The sequence below is a fragment of the Corvus hawaiiensis genome, chromosome 16 (assembly GCF_020740725.1).
Source record: "Corvus hawaiiensis isolate bCorHaw1 chromosome 16, bCorHaw1.pri.cur, whole genome shotgun sequence".
In the NCBI taxonomy this organism is placed as follows: Eukaryota; Metazoa; Chordata; class Aves; order Passeriformes; family Corvidae; genus Corvus; species Corvus hawaiiensis.
The window spans coordinates 2,211,555-2,230,514 of NC_063228.1; the positions used below are offsets into that span (position 1 = coordinate 2,211,555).

Here is an 18,960-nt window from a genome sequence, read left to right on the forward strand (position 1 = left end):
TCAGTCAGATGTGAGGGGCAGAAACGGATCTGTGCTCCTGGAGTAGATTAATTAGTTTCCTCAATTAGCATTTAGAAACAGGTGCTGCTGCTCCACAGCTCTGGGGCAGTGTCACCCCATGTGCCCTCCCTGCTCCAGCGCCAGGTGAGGCTCTGAAGGGAGGCACAGCAGCAACACAAACTCCTTGAGACACTTGTGCTGGAGTTACTCATCAGACAAAGGACACACCACCAGATCTTGGAGCCAGAGGACAGAAGAGGAAAAAAAAGCCAGATACAGGACAGGAATGTTGGTTACTTTGCCATGTTACTTTATGTAACGTCACATCACTGTTGCCATAGGAACATTATGCAGGTACATTATGGTTTGGCTTTGTGGTGTTCTCCATGTACTAAAATAGTACTTTTAAGTATTAGTGAAACATTAACCTTGCTCTTTTTTGCTGTTTTTTTTTAATTGGTTTTTTTTTATTTTGTCACACACAATAAGAAGCTCCTGCTGAGCTCCCAGCCTGGTGCCTGGCTGGGGCAGCTTTGAGTTCAAAGGAGAAGCCTTCTGCATCGTTGTCTGGGCAGCTGCAGTCCTGGGCTACTGATCTTCTCTGGCTCACATCAACAGCATCTTCTCCCCTACACTGAGAGGAAAATGTGACTTCTGGAGTGTCAAACATGCTCTGACAGCTGTCAGCTCCCATGACACAGTGCACGTTAAATAACTCAAGTAAAACTCAAGTAAAAATCCATTTTAACTTTGCTGTATTTATATACTATATAAATTTTACATGCTATATATTTACAGTGGGGCAAGTGCTTTTTATCTTTAAAAAAACAAAGATCAAACTTTAGACATCTCTGAACAACACAGCTTGTATAAACCAGACAGATTATTCAGATGAACTGTATTTAATACAGGTTCCCCACTCATCTCCTGATGCAGGACCAGTGAATAATAAGTGCATCACAGTTTGATAGCATTTAATAATAAAAATAAAAATCACAGTATGAATTTGTCTGTAACTAGACACTTTAGAGAGACAAAACAGACAACTGAGACTTAAGACAAATGACAGTATATTAAGAAAATGTAATAAAAACATATGGAACAATATACAAATAGTCTTGAGAGATACATTCAGAACTGCATATTTGTTGTTTCACAATGCCGAAAACCAGAAGATTTTCTTCAGATCTTGAATATAACTCAAATGTGAAGTAAATTAGTTTCTAGTGTCAGACCACAGAAAAAAATGAAGCTCTTGCAAAACTTGTGAAGTTTTAAATAAGTCTTTAAATTAAATATACAGACTGTCAGTTGCAACTTTTATAATTCCTGGTCGCTCTTGCACCAGATGTCTTAACTTGGAGTAACATTACATGAATAACATAAAGTCAACCTGAGTCTGTAATTAAGCAGCATTTGAGATGGTCTATTCCAGGGCATTATCTCAGCACAGTGAGATATTTATGTGGTAATTTACAATGTTCAGCAGTTGTAAAAAGTTTTCACCCTTTTGGATTAGAAGTATATTTTAAAAAAGAAAGTCTCAAGTTAAAAACTAAAAAAAAGTTCTTACATGGTAAAATTCTGTACAGAAATGTTAAGCACCACTTATGACTGGATTTTGTCTTGATGGTAATTGATAATAAATTTTAAGTTTTGATGGTCAATATTGGTAATGTCAGGTTTGAAGGTAAGAAGTCGTTGAAGGTAAGAAGTCATTGGTTTTGATGATGAAAAGTTGTTGGTTTTGAAGGTGAAGGGTTGCTGGGGTTGGTGGTCAGAAGTCATTGGGGTTGGTGGTGGGTTCAGTCTGAGTATTGAAGGCTTTCATCAGTCAGCTCCACATCTGAAAGGCAAAAGGAAGCAAGGTCAGGCTCTGCTGGGACATTAAACAGAAAACTGTCTCAGGCTTGATTTCTAAAAGGCTCAAATCTTCCCCAGCTCCATCTGCTCCCTCAGTACAGGATCCAACCTCCTCACACACCAACTGCATCCCAGTTCTCAGCTAAGGCTGCTGAACAGGACAGAGCCACCTGCTTTAACAGCAAGTGCTGGACCTTGGCTGAATCAAATTTAATTTAAGGTCTGCCCAAACAGCATTGTTGTTTTAGTAACAATCTTGTGGTCAGGCTGACCAGATCTTAGCCACAAAGGCAGAGCCCTCAGAAATTTGCTGGAGAGGACATGTAGGAATGTAGGAAAGAACTGCTTCAAAGCTGCTCCTTCTCCCATCCTGTGTGAATTTTTCTTAAACCACAACTCGGCACTAGCTGTTTTCATCCTTATTAATTCCTTCAAAATAACAGGAGTTGTGGTGAAAAGGCACAACCTCACAATTCCTCTTCAGTGGTTCCACGCCTGTCCCTACCTTGTTTGAGAGGTTCAATACTCTAAAAACACAGCCCAAGTGGCCTCTTTGGAAAGCAGCTTTCATTGTTCAGAGACTTCTGAGACCCATTAAAAAAAAAAAACAAAAAAAACATTGACCTTCCAGAAGATGGAATTAACATCCATGCACTTGAGGAAATACTAAAATTCTCAAGACTTGAAAAAATTGCTTTTGCCAGCCCTCATCTCCCCTCGAGTTGTGAGGGGCGAGTTGTGCAATGGATGAACGGCTCCCTCCCTGCACAGCCCAGCAGCCCCAGTGCCCTGTGAGCACGGCAGGACACTGAACTCCTCACTAAACCTGACTGGTTTGGAAAAACCCGAGTTTGCCATCTGCTGGCCAGAAAATCACTAAGGCCAAACCACTACTGATCACAAGCATTTTGTTCTGTTTAGTTCCTGATTTATCAGCTCGATAACCTTTTAGTGCAATAAGGGTTATTTTGGACATGAGTATTATAAAAGAAATCTCTTTTTACAACATTAGGATTTGAAAGACCTCAACTCAGTTCTTAAATTTTTCTTGTTAAAGAATAATGGGTGAACAATCAGCTTTCCCTCCTGACCATTAACCCAGTTCTTAAACCATGGGTAGGTATAAAACGTAGAAAATTTGACAATAAAATTTGCTTTTGGATAGTGAGCTGTCTTCTTCAGGGATTACTTCACTTATCTTCGAGTAAAATAGATAGCTGGGGGATTGTTTTGGTTTTTTATTAAAATAGATGGGTAACTGGAACTGGTTTATGTCAGATAATAGCCATTTAATAATATTTTATTTCTATAATAAACACTTCTGTTCAGCAAAAATTTCACGGGAGATGTTGTCAAGTTTGATTTTAGATGTTGAATTTGTTGCAGTATGCAATCATCTTCATTGCATAATTTTAGAGCTAATTAATTTAATTAATTTATCTACTGTGAGCCCAAGTTGAGATTATGACAAGCAACAGCTGAGAGCTCAGTGTAAATTTAGTCAGGCACACAAATTCATATTCAGGTTTTTTGTAAGAAGCACCAATCAGATTTTCTAAATATTAAAAACTGGGGAAGAGCTGTTTCCTCAGCCCACTTCTATGTATTGTTTAAGCCTATGCTAACAGAAAAACCCCACAACTGAATAAAACAATAGCAGGAATTTAACACTCTCCAGGTGTTTAATTGTGAAGTGTCCTCTGGAGGTTTGACAGCTGTGCTTAGGAGAAGGCAGAGCTACACCTGGACCAACAATATTTCAGTATCATCACCAACTTCTGTTACTCTGAGTGAGCAACCAGCACTGTTTCTATGCTCTGAACAGCTGAATGTGGTATTTTACTTAAATTACAGAATGGTTTGGGTTGGAAGGCATCTTAAAGATCATCTATTTCCAACCCCCTGCCACGATAGTGTTTGGAAGCCATGATAAAACCCAGGGATTTTATCACACAAGAATTTAAAGATGGTTATGAATAACCAGGAGTCCTGCCAGCATCCCAGGGCCCCTTACCTCTGACATACTCGTTGGATGCCATGGAGCTGTATTTCTTGCTGTCACCTGCACCAGAAGGCTTCTCTTCCTTGTAGGGTTGTTTACTGCCCTGGTTTCTGTATTGCTCACATAAATGGTCATCTGGAGGATGGGATTCTTCCTTCTTCTCCCATGTTTTCTTCTGGAAACGAGGATCTAAATATTCCAGTAAGTCTTTCAGTTTCCTGTCATGCTTCTTCTTTTTCTTCTTTTTCTTATGTTTGCGATTGTCATTGTCAAAGTGGAGCACAGAGCAATCCAAATCATAAAGTCTGAAGGAAACATGCAAGTTAGAAAAACAGATGTGGCACTTGATGTATATATGAAATGTTATTTATTTACCACAGGTGACGACTTGCAGAGTGTCTGCTACTTTGTGGTAATTTCTGCACATCTAACTTAATTTAGATGCAGCAACCTTAAGCCCTCAGAATGAAGGACAAGAGGTCCTGGTTTGTACACAAATCATTAACAGGCATATGGGGAATTAAAAAAAAAAAATTAAAATTGTAACCTAACCAAGAACGGTGTGCAGATGTTATTCTGACTACATTGTCCAGCTCTAGTGTTCTAACACAATTCAGCAACATCTTTCCTATCTTCACTTGGCCAACCTAATGACATGATCCCGTCACATTATGACAGAAAAGTTACTTAGAAACAAGGAAAAAAAGGCAGACATGAGAAATACCCAGAAAATAATTAGGAAAAAATTGCTGATTATGCTGGAATCCTTGCTTACTTGTAATCCTTCTCTCGATGTTTATCTTTGGACTTCTTTTTCTTCTTGACCTTCTTATACTTTTTGATTCTTTGGTCATCCACCTTTCGGCATTTCTTTTCTATGTCACTTCCACTTTCTTCTTGGTGGGAGTATTTTCTTTTGCTATTTCTTAGTTTTTCTTTTTCATTTTCCCGGGAAGAGTCCTCAAAATTTGAGTGAGCTGACACTGGTGGAAGTGTGTGCCTTTCACGAGAGTATTTTTCCGAGTGCTGCTGAGGTACTGAACAGTGGTGGAAGTTTGCTCTGTGGCTGCTGAAGTGATGCACATCCTCCTCTCGGGAGAGTGTGCTGTGAGCCCATCTGCTTTTGCAATGATAATCCTTGTGTGACCTGCTGTAAGCTTGGCTCAATTTGTCATAGTCTTTATCACAATGAGAGGACTTCCTCTCCCTACCATCCCTTGTTCCATGGGAGGAATAATAATCATTGTAGTATCTGCATTTTTCCCATCTCCGTGGTTCATCTTGATAGTATCTTTCTCTAATCCAAGGTCTGTCTCCTTTGGAATAATAATACCTGTTCCTGTCTGGATCTGTCCTTTCTCTGCTTCGGGATCTGTAACGAGAATATTTTCCTGAGCTCCTGCCATTACTGGGACTGTTTCTTTCATTGTGGGAGGATCTGTACTTGCTCTCACTGCAATACTCCTGCTTATGACGGCTTTGCTTGTTTTTTTCCATGCTGTGAGAGCTCCTCCTCCTGTGGGAATGATCATCTGGTTTGTTTCTGGTTTGCCTCTCCTTCTCCTCAGTGTCCGAGTTTTCTCTCTTCCTCCGGTAGTGCTCTTTGTCAGTTCTTTTAGAGTCGTGGATTTTTTTCTTATTTTTTTTCATATGTTTATCATCTTCTTCACATATTTTATTACTCAGTCCCTCATCTGCTCTAGAAAATTGACTTTCCAATACTTTATCCAGTTTTGTAATAGAGGAGTCATTAACGGGTGGTACCTCTACATAGTTATTAGAAATGTCCTTTGTATCTTGGCATTTATCTGTAATATCTAGAGATGCAAGTTTTTTAGAACTACATTCAATGTCAGGCTTTATAGAGGAAGTTTGCCCTAATTTCTCTTTGCTCTCAGGAGACCCTTTCATGTACAAAGGATTTTCTTTTGAAATGAGTTCAGGTTCCTTTGATCTTCTTAGTTTGTCTTTATCTCTGATGTCTTCAGACTCGCACTGCCCAAGGAATTCACCTTCAGTATCCAAGGATTTTTTCCTAACCTTGTGCTGACCATTAATATTGAGATGTGCATTATCAGCTTTTGTTATAATACTTTCAGCAACTTCTTCTTTGGTAAAAACAGTTTCAGAATCTGATTGAGTAAAAAGTTTCTCAACGTCACAGCTGAAGTTGGAAGAAACCTTCCTGGAATCTTCATAGGCAAACAGTGCTTCCATCACTACAGTTTCCATAAGACCATCATTGTCAGAAGATTTCTGAGATCCAGAGACACTGCATAAAAACAAAAACATATTTTTAACTTGAAAAAGTCCATCTAAAAGATATTAGGAGTAAAATCTCCTGAAGTAAAAAAAAAAAAAAAAAGAAAAAAGAAACAAAAAAGGTGGCTAATGCAAAACTCTGAAAGACATTGTCCTTAGAAAATTATTCTTACACCTCCCTCTGCTCCCATGGAGAGTTTTTCTTTTCTCAATTCTTCAAGTCTTGCCTTGAAAAATCCACCATTTTTAGGCATTTTTCAAATAACACACAAGCAAAATTGAGAGAAAATCCCCCTGTTTTAATTAGAAACCCCAACACATCCATCTCCTTCCACTTGCAGCTCTGAATCACATCAGTAGCCAGAAGAGTGATATTTGCTCTCCCCCCAATTAGAAAAAAGGTAAACACACAGATCTCCCACTCTCTCCCAAACGGGAGAGCAGATTGTGGGAATTTACATTCACTCATCCTAGGATGCAAAAAAGGGAAAGAGGAATAGAAAAGTATTCCAGACAATGGAAGAAAAATGTAAAAACATCCTGTGAAAGTTTTACAGGAGTGAAACTGTCTGCCTGTATTTAGTATCAGAATAATGTGTGCCCAGTGCTGATGTTTGCAATACCACATGTACAGTGTGGAATTCTCTGTACTGATGTAAATCTCTTAAGTAGTGTTAGTAGAGGGGTAAAATAATAATAAACTTGTATGAAATCTTGTTTTAATCAGTGTGTACTCATTTTACCTTTTTTCCTCTGACAAGCTGTTCAACTGGCTGTATGTAAGAGATTCTAAGATACCTTGAGGATCTGGTGACAAAGCTTTAGGCATCTACAATTAAAACACAGAAGTTAACAATCAGAAAGAAAAAGCTATTTTTAGTAGAAAACTACTGTTGTTGACAAACTTCCAACATCAGATGTTAAACAAGATCACACTGAGCTACCTGCACTACTCCCACTTTACACATCATCCCCCACTTCGCTCAAAAATGTATTTTATGAAACTTATGAAGTCTTCTCTCCCTGAACTTCTCTTATGTTGACATATGTCATGTGTCAGCTCAGCTCTGCAAATTCAGTGGGATAACAGCACAAAGGGTTAGAATGTAGTGCTCATGAATATTGAATATATCACAAGTGAGGAAGTCCAGAGGAACAAACGTAACTCACCATTTCAAGCACTCCATTTGCTTTAGAGAAGAAAATCTCAGAAGGTTTAACGGGTTGGACTTGGCAAGTGGAATCATCAAGTTTCAGTCCATTTTCTTTATATTCATTATCTAAACTAATAGCACCATTTAAGGAATCAATTTTTGGCAGCTCATGTTGGGATCTTTCTTCAGCATTCTGACAGGACGAATGGGAATTATGCAATGTACGGACCACCTTCCCAATCAGAATTCCATTGGAAGATATGACGTTGCAATTCCTTTTAAACAAGCCCTTGGACTCCTCGGATTTTCCTGAAGGTTCTGCACCGTATGGGACTGTGTTATCAGAACAGAGCTTAGGGTTTCCATTCACTGCTGGCTCAACAAAGATTTCATCAGGAACCTCCTGCTTGGAGACATTAGTAGCAACTGACACTGCGGCTAGGTTTGAGGTAGGCTCTGCTGCGGAAGAGTTTGTAATTGTGGCTGAAGGAAGGGGCTTCAGATCCTCCTCCTCCACAGCACTGCTCGGACACTCCGCCTGCGACACCGTCTGGCGTGAGGGCAGCTTGTTGTGAATACTGATCGTGATCTTCTGGGGCTTTGAAGGGTCTGTCATTGAAGGCCTGGAAATTGCCCAGTTTTGAACACAAGCTGTTGGTGGAGCTGAAGACGGCCTTTTTACAGCAACACCAACAGTACTGGGATCCTCTTTCAAGGGTCCATTTCCATTTAAGCGACTGGAACTCTGGATTTAATGAGATTGTAAGATGGATATGTTCAAACACAGCATTGCAAGGTTTACAACATTGAATTCTCACGCTAAATAGTTCTACAGATTGCCTCAACACCTAAGAAGAAACCTCATCTCCCTTCCAATATAACTGCAAGTCCAACAAGTGTGTGTAAATCCTGCTTTTGGTATCAAATGAGCATCAGTTTTGACACCCACCCAAACAACTTAACATTGACTAAAGCTATCCCAAAAATATTTATTTTCCTTTTAAAACATTCTCTGACAACACTGGAATGATTCTGCTGGTACCCAGGAACAAGACAATTTTTTTTCTATCACTGTCTCAACTAAAGTGACAGTGATAGGGACGGGGCTTTTACTTTGTAAATTTAAATTATTTAGGCATTAATAGACGACTTAAATTGTCTCGAGCACAGCTCTCAGTGCTTTAGAAAGCTGAGCTGGAAGGGTAAAGTAACAAAGTGGCAAGGCTGCACAATTTAGGATTAGCTACTGTTTGAATAACTCTGGCTCCAGCATGAGGGCCGTGAAAAAACCTGCAGTGTGGAAGGGAAGAAAAAACTCAAAAAAACCCCCCAACCCCACATGAAAACCCACCATAATTTGGTGCTATAATCTGCCCTGCTCCAATTACCTTGATCATGTGAGGAGGAAGGCGTGGCCCCATAAATGCAGCCTGCTTGCTGTTGGCTCCGCGCTGGCCGAGGAAGGTGCGGGGGTAGGACGGCGCGGGCAGGTAAAAGGCTCGCTCGCCCAGCGTCAGATCGTAGCGCCTTGGGAGACAAGGGCACCTTAGCTCAGAGCTTTGCCTTCAGCCTGTCCCTAGATTAAACCCCACCCTATAATCTCACAGGAACAGTGTATATGACATGAAAGACACATGAGGAAGATTTAGCCAAGACTACAAACTGAAGATTAGATAATAGTCCTCCTACAATGACTTCCCAGAGCAATGCTTCAGCCTCACACCATCTATGGCCATGATTTCTCCTTTTTTCTAAGGTGGCCAGCTACAGAGAGCAGATATAATGCAGTGTACCCAAGAGCAGAAGTTTAATGTCAAGCAACGAGAGATAATAAATGACATGGGGAATTTCCACTTTGACAGAAGTATACAAACAATAATATTTTCCTAGGGTGAAAACAAAAAGACTTGAACACAAGAAAAGTATCAACAACTTCATAGTAAAAATATCCTGAGCACAACTGGTGTTTGTTATTACCTGATATAAAAAAGTACATAAGCTTGCTGATTGAGAACTGTTTTGATATCAGAAAGCTCTACTGAGGCATCATTCATTCGGTACCAAAGTCCATTACCAGCCTGCAAACAAAGACAGAACAACTTCAGATGAATTGCATGCGTTCCAAAGGACATCACAGATAGAGCACTACAGAACAAAGCACACCAAAGCAAACAAAGCACATGATGCAATGTTTTCCCCTAAAGCCAGGGGTTACCAGTAACATTTTGATTTCTTTGCCAGCATATATTTTACCCTGCTAGAAGTTGAGCTGACACCTACCTTTATGAAGCAGAGATAGTGTCCAGCATTACAGTTGAAGCCACTATGTACAAGAACTGCATATAAAGCATAGATGAGGGGTTCTCCAATGGATTGGGACATATATGCTCGAAGATCCAAATATTCAGGGTATTTTACATCCTAAACACAGACAAAGATTCAAACATTATCCTGAAATACTTCAGAGAACAGCCTGAAAAAAACATTTCTACAAACACAGACTAGGGACTTACATATTTTTCGATTCACTTAAAAATGCCTATTCTCAGAAACAACATTTAATAACTTAACTGCAGGGAGCTATTTTCTACAGAATTAGCTCTTTAAGGGTAAGGTATGTTCTTATGGTCACACAGGAACTTTATCACAATTAAAAAAGAAAGAAGCAGCCACTGCTGCTAAGTTGTTGTATCGATTTCTCTTACAGGTACTGCCTGAAAATGTGAACAACTTTAAAATGAGTATTCATCTTTGGGAAACGTCCCATTCTGAGAAGATAAAGTAGCATTCCAGCTACAAACATACCTTGTTGATCTTTCCACCTGTAAAATTTGCAAATCTTTTCAGTGATATTGTGAGAACATTGGAAGAGCGATGTATCGTGTATCTCTTTGATGCTGGGACCATCTTTTTACACCTTTAAAACAAGCACAGACATATTTTTAACAAGACAAGCACAGTATATTCTTTTCTCACCCAGAAGTCAAACAAGTTTTCATCTCTCACACATGCTTATGCTATTTGAATGATATTTGTTTGTGTAATATGTTAGATCTTTTCTTAAATCCATAAACTGCATTTCAGCTTTGTTAAGAGAGAGAAGATAGGACATTAGAGACAGCTCTACAGAACAAATAATAAAGGATTTAGGACATTATCTCTTGATAGCCAAATAAATGTCTGAACACGTATCTTTCTTAAGCCAAAAAGGTAAGGCTGTAAAAAATGTAAACAAAAATCACTGGAAGGAAACAGTCAGCCATTCTGCAAAGAGGCAGACACTGGACAATATTGAGTTTTCTTGAACTGAGGTTGCCTGGAAAGACACTGAAACCCTCTGCAGTCTTTGAAAACAAAATTGGTAATTTTGTATGTTGCACTGCACACTCAAAGGAGGTACAGACTAAGTCCTGAAATGCAACAATCAGCATAAAGACTGAAATATGTCACTTTACATTGTGAAGAAAAATACTGCTGAGAGCTAACAAACAGAAAGAATTTAATAGCCTCTTTTCAAACTGATGTCAAAATACAAGGCACAGAATTCCAAACTGATAGTGAAAGCCAGTGTAAAAAAAAGACCCACCCAGAATACAAAAAAAAAAAAAAAAGGTGGTTTATAAAATTCTGTAACTTGTATTTAGAAACAAAATTTTCAGGCAGTAGTCTTTATTAGAAAAAATAATGGTAGAAAACAAAAAGGAAACTGAAAAGTAATATAATAGCTTGCCTGCAATGGAAATGACATTGTATGTATACCAAACCTTTCTTTTCAAACTCACAAAAAGACTAAAGCTTCTGGGTTTATGTGTGACTAAGCTGGTGTTGCCTCCCACCCCAAATCCTTGTCCATGGCCCTGTGCTCCAGCTCACCACTTCTTATCAGACACGCCTTTTAACTTCCAGCCATGAGTATTTTAGTGTGCAACTTCACCCTTAGGAAGGATGACAAGCCCCAGTACAGACAACATTAGGAATAAAAGTCTAATGTGAGCAACACAATTCTTATAACATATTTCCAAATATTCCAACAGAAACATTAAAGTTACTCACTTAGAAACAAGTGCATTATTTTCCAAGGTTTGAATGATTTCAGTATATTAGTTGTGTAAACAAAACTAAATGAAACAGCAAGCCATGTCTGTCTTAATGGTAAACAAAGTCAAGAGATAACTTATCCTCCAAGTCATGCACTGCATTAAACGTGTATCTTTTATTAAAGTGTAATTAATAATAATCTTACTTGCTACACTTATAGCTATTTTCACCGTCCAGTTGTTCTGGTTTCACAAATTGTTCTAGAGCTCTGGTGACAGATGTAACTGCCTGGATGAGTAAGAAAGTAGAGCACTAAGTCACAAGAAATGCAAAATTTCAAGCACTTACAAGCACTATACAAGAGAACCTTGCTAGTTCATACTTAAGTGACCTATTGTGAACAGCAAACACTGTGAAGGAGGAGACAGAAACAGAATTCATTGAGCCTTTACCTCATTTGAAAATGATCCTACTTCAAAATAAATAAATTTTGCAGTGCCAGACAATATCTGTGGTATGCTTTGGCACCAATAATGAGAACAATCAAACCCATCAGTCTGACAATAGATGTATATTGAAGTAGAATAATTGAGAAGTATGATTGTATCACTGTTTGTGTAGACATAATTATTATTTTTCCAGCTTAAATCCAATCCAAACACAGAGAGCATTTCCACGGCTTCCACAGAATAACAAAGTCCAATCCACCCACATCCACCACCAAGTTCTTTTGTTTCAACAAGATATGTTTTTAAGGAAAATGACTTTATTTTATGAAGCTCTATAGGCCTTTCTACATCTCAATCCATGCTCACAAAACATCTTACCTTTATATCCAAAGTAACGTCGAGAAATGGCTCGTACGTATCCGACACTGCTTTGCAGTTCAAGCACTTTACTGGAAACAAAATACAAATGCTTAACATCATGTGAATGAGACTAACTGCATGAATTTAAATTATTAGTACACATTACTTTAGTCAAACTACAAATTCCTTTGCTACAGGCAGACAAAAAGACACAGATCAGTTCGGAAGACAGTAGATTTTTTTAAAAAGTACCTCGAGATCTTAGATATCCTCCAAATATTTGATAAATAAGCGTGGTGGCTTGAGAAGATCTGTCTAACCTGGAAATAAATTAGAGTCAGACCTCAGAAGACTGAAAGCACAGTTAACTCCGCAAACAATTTTTGGTTTTATGAAAACCAAGGACATAGATTTTAATTCATGATAGTAATTAAAGTAGTAAGAGGGGCTAAGAAACATTTAAATTTAATTAGTTTATGCTTACTTGGTGCTTCCATTCAAGCAAGCTTTCTGTAAAGCATCAACAGTGAAGCATAAGAATTCATGTGCATCCTCTTGACTGCCAAAATGGAAATGTTTTCCTATTCCTAATAAATAAGAAGGTTATTATATATTTATTTCTTATAGAATGAAAGAAAACACAGATTTCTAAAATATCTCTTCTTTAAAGTATCAGAATAATTTATATGCATCAAATAACTCTTTGAAAAACTAAAAACAAAACAAAGAAAGTAAAGCTATACTACTTACTTTTAAGGCCATTGATAACAGACGTAGGTTTGATGGCATTATTAGAGCAACACAGGACCTGGTTGATGTGACTTTCCATTGTGCACATCATACAGAATCCTTCTACATGACCTAGACAGTGAAAGAAGACAGCATCCCATTCCAGTCAAATTTGTATCTTTTCAGCAATGTATATTTGACTGATTCCAGTCAAATGTACATTGCTAAAAAACAAACCCACCCCAAAATAATAATAATCTAAGTTGTGGGTGCAATGTCCACTCTCTGTGTTACATTCCCTTCTCCTAAGGTGTCAATATCCCAACAGTTTTGTGGCATTTTAATATGCAGAACTGTACAGAATAAAACTCTTAAAATCACAGACCAGGCTGCTCAAAGCCCCATCCAACCTGGCCTGGAACACTCCCAGTGGAAGGTGTCCCTGCCCATGGCAGGGGATTGGAACTAAATCATTTTGAAGGTTCCTTCCAGCCCAAACCATTCTACGATTCTGAACGGAAATAATTTTCATATGGGAACAAAATGCAATCAAACTTCTAGGAATACACATTAAGATACCATACTAGAAAGCATAGAGGTGCCTTAGGAAAAAACCACATTTATGGATATAAAAAGAAGCTCCCCTAGGCTTAAATAAATTCAAGTAGAAAAACAAAATTCAAAGAACACAAATTCCAGCATTTAAAAAATACAAACTTAATTATTTAGATTAAAATCAGCCTAAATTTTAATCCATCCCCATCCCAAATTTCTATTTGAGTTCATAAGATATTAGTTCGTAGCGCTCTCTAGAATGTTTGGGTTTTTTAATGGGTCAACATTGAACACACAATTTATCACAGTATTAGTGCACTGCAGTATCTCAGCTGTGAACACTAAGAATCTTCAACGCCAGCATCCTAAATTTTACCACCTTTCCACCAGCAGGAAGCCCAAATGCCAAATGTTCATCAAATGCCTTACTTTACAATGTACTTTATTATTCACATGAAGCAAGAAATGATCTTTTCTTTAAGTTTTACCGTGGCACATTAAATTAACAAATTCACTTTATATGCCTCCTATAATTCTGAGCTTCCTGTTAGCAGAATCATAGAACCATTTAGGCTGAAAAAGACCTTTAAGATCATGTGCAAAACCTGCTTCTACAGGCAAAACAGGACAACTAAGGATTTTCTTCACAGAGCCACTGTTTTTCTTTCACCTCTGGAGCTGTCCAACAGATTTATAGTGTTAGAAAGTACTCACATGACTTGGTGTGCTCAAGAGAAAGCATGTAATTGGCAAGAGGAGGCGTGTAGGTCAAACACTGGAGAGTAGAATTAAGGAAACATGTGTTGCCGAGGTTCTGCAGCCCAACTCCAACACTTTGTGTTTGTTGCCAATCCATACAGATTTTCTCAGGTGGAAAAAGAATTCTTTGTGGCGGAGCAATCCCATCATTAACAACTGCAAGAAAACTTTCTTTTAGAAAGAGTTGTATTGGTTTTGTTTTAAAGCAGGTATTTAAAAGGTAGGTTTCTGCAGGAGCAGCCTGAAGAACCAGCTCTACTCCAAAACACAGCAACACACGATGCACAGCTTTAACACTGCCACGTGAATTTGCTGGTCAACACACTGTTTGGGACAACAATTTATTAATCTGTTTTAATTCTTTTAATGCAAGACAAACTACCACTCTATTTTAGTACCTGGTTTCTTTATATCTATATCCTTTAATCTCTTTATTAATTAAATTACTGGTTTTTTCCTTATTGTAACTTCAACCACAAACTTACACTTGTGGTTACACAGTAAGAAGAACTCAGACGGACAAGCAAGTACAGAAAGTAACCCTACAAATATCAAATCTCTTCCTGGGCAGTGTTATTATTCAAAGACTTGTGAATAATGGAAGCCATGAATGGTAAAATGTACTTTTCTCTCCAGAACAGAAGAGACCTAGGTACATCTGTGCACTATGAAAAGCTCCCCTTATTTGATTATACATAAATAAAAAATACTTTACAAATCAATTGTAAATAGATAAAACCAAGTTCTGCAACACCTATCCCTGCAGCTGCCTCAGGGGATGCACAGAATTGAAGTCTATGGCTGAACTCTTGATTCATTGTGGGCCCATTTTATAGCAATGCAACAACTAAAATCTGCTTCTACTTTGGTTTTGTTTTTAAGAAAAAGGAGGGAGGACAAAAGACACTTACCTAGATCTCTTTGGGCAAAAGGCTTTGATTTTTGAGATGATCTACAATAAATATGCCCCCCAGGACCTTTGTCCACAGAGACTTTGTTTGGATCTTCTGTAGGAGGTACCCGGCCCAAACTTGCAGTGCGTGATGTCATTTTTTTAGTACGGGGTTTCATAGATTTGTCAGACCGTCTTGAGGAAGATTTTTTAGACTTTGAAGATTTTGGCTTGTTAACTATGGTCATTGTTCATATCTGTAACAAGGCAAAAGTTCAGTTTGGCATAAGAATGTCCAAAATATTCCAGAAAGGAAAGACTAAGAGAGATCCTGTCACTTAGCCTCAAAGAACTTGAAGAATTGAACAGCTAAAAGTGATTACAAACAAAGGAACAAACCCAAAACTAAAAAAAAAAAAAAAAAAAAAAAAAAAAAAAAAATTCCACCCAACACACAACTAAATGCACAAAGTAGCATTTTCCATCAAAACTGTATCAATGTTGCTTTTAACTTCTGCTGAGCTAATGACTGATGGGATTTCTTACACTTCCATGGGGTTTTAAACCACTATAGCTACCAAGACCTCCTTCCTAAAAGAAGCTGTGAGCAGTGGAACAATCACGTGCCGGCCTGTTGAGATCCAGCAGGAATTGTCTGGCCAACATGCTCTCACTCCTGGGAACCACACACCCCAGATGACACAGAGGATGGGATATAGCTCAGAAATCTTGGGAAAGGAGAGCAAGAAAACACTTGCAAATTTATTTCCACCTGGGTTTCTTCTGCCCTTCCAAGAAGTATTTGTTTGGATACAATTTTGGCAGCACTCCTTGCGGTATTTTGCAGCCATCACATTTACAATGCTTACTTATCAACCAAGAAGTTGAATTAAAAAGTATCTTTTTCAGTTCTAGTTATGTGAAACTATTTTACCAGGGAAAAACAAAAGAGGAACGTAAACTATAAAAAGAAAATGATGAATGCAAAAGAAAGCAAAGAAATCCTCAGTCCTCAAGAATAAAGGCAACAACTGATATTAAGGCCTTTATAAAATGCTGATTATGTTTCAAGATGGTACCTCTTTAAATATGTGTCATTGTGTGTGCATAGTAAGCTGCTTAATAATTACATGATCAACTATCAACTCCTATATATGAATTTTTACTACTATCGTACTATATCATGTAGGGCCTTTTTAAGTTTAGGGAAACTATAAACTTAACTGAGGGTTTAAAGTATAACCTGCTTTGTAATCCTGAAATAACTGAGAGAACAAAGCATGAAGCACTTCAGATTCATAGCACAACTTGATTGCTAATGATAAAATTTTGGGTAGATGAAACAAAGCAAGTAAATCAGAGAACTTCTAGGCCCACAAAAGACAAATGATGTGTGGAGCCTTTAATTAGATTTTCCCCCTCTAAATTTTCAATTCCGAATCTACTCTGTGCACACTTTCCATTTTAGAGATGATAATACACAAAAAAAAAGAAAATATACTAATTTTACTGAAAAAATAGGACATCTTTTTCCATTTGAAAGACTAAGGTGACAGTTCTTGGGCTCAGTGATTTTCAGGTAAGATCCAGACTTCAAATTGCAGATACCAGTGACATCTCCTTTTCCTGATGGAAAGGGAAGGGGTTCCAACATCATATTTAAAACTTGTTTGCAAGACAAAAACCAGAATCAAGACTGCAGTGAAAAGCAATCAGAAGAATATTATCACAAACAGGCTTTGGCCTTATTCTGACCAATGAGGGATGCCTCATGTACTTTTAAACTTATTTTTGACAACCGAGTAGCACACTACCAGATATCAAACAGTAAGACACCTGCAAATATCAATGGATGTCAAGAATAACTCAGATCCACCACTTTTAAAAAATGTCAATATAACTAATTTGGATATAACATCTCTGTGATGAAGTAGCACAAAAATTACAAAAGATAGTCTTCCTCTCCTGCTATTCAATGCGTGTACAGGTTCTGTTCCTGTACCACTGCTGAACATAAATGCACTTTGCCGTGTGTATTGAGCGTTTTTTCCCCGTGCTATTCCCATAACAGACTTCTCCCAGTATGATACTGAAACAGAACAAACAGTTGCTTCCCTCCCATTTGGAGTGTTGCATCAGGGTTGTTTAGACTCTTTTTTCGCAGTCTCATCACAACACGCATCAGTTACGACTTGGATCTAAATATTTATGTTTGGTCTCCGCTTTGCATACAATAAATCACAGCTCAGGAGGGTTTTAGACAAGATCCCGTTCACAGAACCGCATTCAGCCAGGGAGCATGATTGCGCCTTTATCTCAGTACAAACCAAACGTTTCCAGCAGCGAGTGTAAAAAAACAAGAGCGGCACACGGCAACGCCGAGGCACAAACAAGAAGCAGGAGGCAACTACTCCAGCAGAAGCCCAGGCAGAGCCACCTCGCTACATCACCGCACACGCCGCCGGGAGCAAAACAACCCGGGGCAGTGCGGAACACAAACACACACCCCCCGCGCTGCTGTTACTTTAGTTACAAAATGAAAGGCAGCAGAGGCAAAAGTAATTAATGAGTTTACCCTTGCTCAGCAGGCGGCGGGGAGCGCCCGGCGCGGGACAGCTCCGCGCTGCGTGTCCCGGGGCCGCTGGTTGTGGCGGGACCGAGCCCGGCGCCGTGAGCGCCTCGCTCCGGGCGGCCCCGAGCCCCGGGACCCCGCTCACAACCGACCCGCCCGCCCCGGTACCGCCAGCGCCAAGCCCGCGGCACCGACCCGGCTTCCCCCGCTCTGCCTTTCGGAAGAGTCCCGGTTCCCGAAAACGTTCTGACACCGACAGTAAAAGGCCGCTGGCAGGGGCAGGGACGGGCACCGCAAGCAACATGTCCGCGCTCAGCGCGGCAAGAGCCCAAACACACACAAAACAAAACCCACTCCGACACGCAGGCGAGGGGTGCCGGGAACTGGCCCTGAGCGAGCCCCCGCCTCGCCCTTCTTCGTCACACCGCACACCCGCCAGACCCCCCAGCCCCGCGGCTCCCCGCCCGTGCCGTGCCCGCCTCCCGGCCCCGCGCTGACCTGTCCGGGCCCGCGTCCCATCCCGGCCCGGGGGCAGGACCGCGGCGGCGGCGGCGCCCAACGGCGGCTCCGTGCCCATGGCAACGCGGAGGGGGGGGGAGAAGGGGGCGGCGAACCTAGCGCGGAGCCCCCCGGGCACGGGGCGGAGGGGCCGCGGGAGCCGCCACCGCCGCGCCGAGCGGGAACAACGCGGGGCCAGGCGGGGCACAGCGCCGCTCCCGCCGCGGGACGCGGGGCCGGGGCGTCCCGGCCGCCCTCCCGCCAGCGCCGGGACGCGGGGGAGCCACGCCGGGTCCCCCACGCCGACAGCAGCAGGAGTAGGAGCAAGGAGAAGTGGGCGCCGGCGGGACCCCGGCGCGTAACAGAGAGGGCGGGCGCGGAGGCACCGCCGCGCCGGGAGGGGGCCGGTCCCGCCGGCCCAGGGGGTGGCGGCGGCGGCGGGGCTGGGTCCCTCCGCCGCGTGCTGGGGACGGCGCCCCGCCCCGCCCGGGGGTCCCACCCCCTCCGGCTGCCCGCCAGCCAGGAGGGCAGCGGCCGAGCGCCCGGCCCGCGCCCCGGCGCGGTGGGCTGGGCTGAGCCGGCTGCTCCCGCCGGTCGCTTTCCCTTCCCTTTCCCGGGCCGGCCCCTCCCCCCGGCCCATTGATTTCCAGGCGGGATGCGCACGCGGTGCCGCCGGGCTGTGCCGGGGCCGCCGCCGGGCCCGGCGCTGCCCCCCAGCCCCATTACCTGGCTCGGCCCCGCTTGACTCGGCGCTGCCGGGTCCCCCTCGCCGCAGCCCCCGCCTCAGCCCGGCCCGCTCCGCCTACTGTTACAGTCCGTCGGGGAAC

At 41.2% G+C, this 18,960-nt stretch overlaps 1 protein-coding gene across 2 annotated transcripts; it reads right to left on the reverse strand.

Annotated features, from left to right (window-relative positions):
• Positions 1-738: 738 nt before the first annotated feature.
• Positions 739-18,945, reverse strand: USP42 (ubiquitin specific peptidase 42). 2 transcript variants are annotated; one of them, XM_048320473.1, is made up of 17 exons: positions 18,860-18,945; positions 15,083-15,320; positions 14,127-14,327; positions 12,879-12,989; positions 12,613-12,715; positions 12,381-12,448; positions 12,147-12,217; positions 11,525-11,607; positions 10,087-10,198; positions 9,562-9,702; positions 9,259-9,359; positions 8,670-8,808; positions 7,298-8,026; positions 6,871-6,956; positions 4,641-6,137; positions 3,878-4,170; positions 739-1,846 (listed from the first exon to the last, which is right to left on the reverse strand). In XM_048320473.1, the coding sequence occupies exons 2-17, from the start codon at positions 15,309-15,311 to the stop codon at positions 1,806-1,808; spliced, it is 4,005 nt and encodes a 1,334-aa protein (XP_048176430.1). In that variant the 5' UTR covers positions 15,312-15,320; positions 18,860-18,945; the 3' UTR covers positions 739-1,805. The 2 variants fall into 2 exon arrangements, with proteins under 2 accessions (XP_048176430.1, XP_048176431.1); XM_048320474.1 differs by lacking the exon at positions 18,860-18,945 and adding an exon at positions 18,134-18,234.
• Between the last annotated feature and the right edge of the window lie 15 nt (positions 18,946-18,960).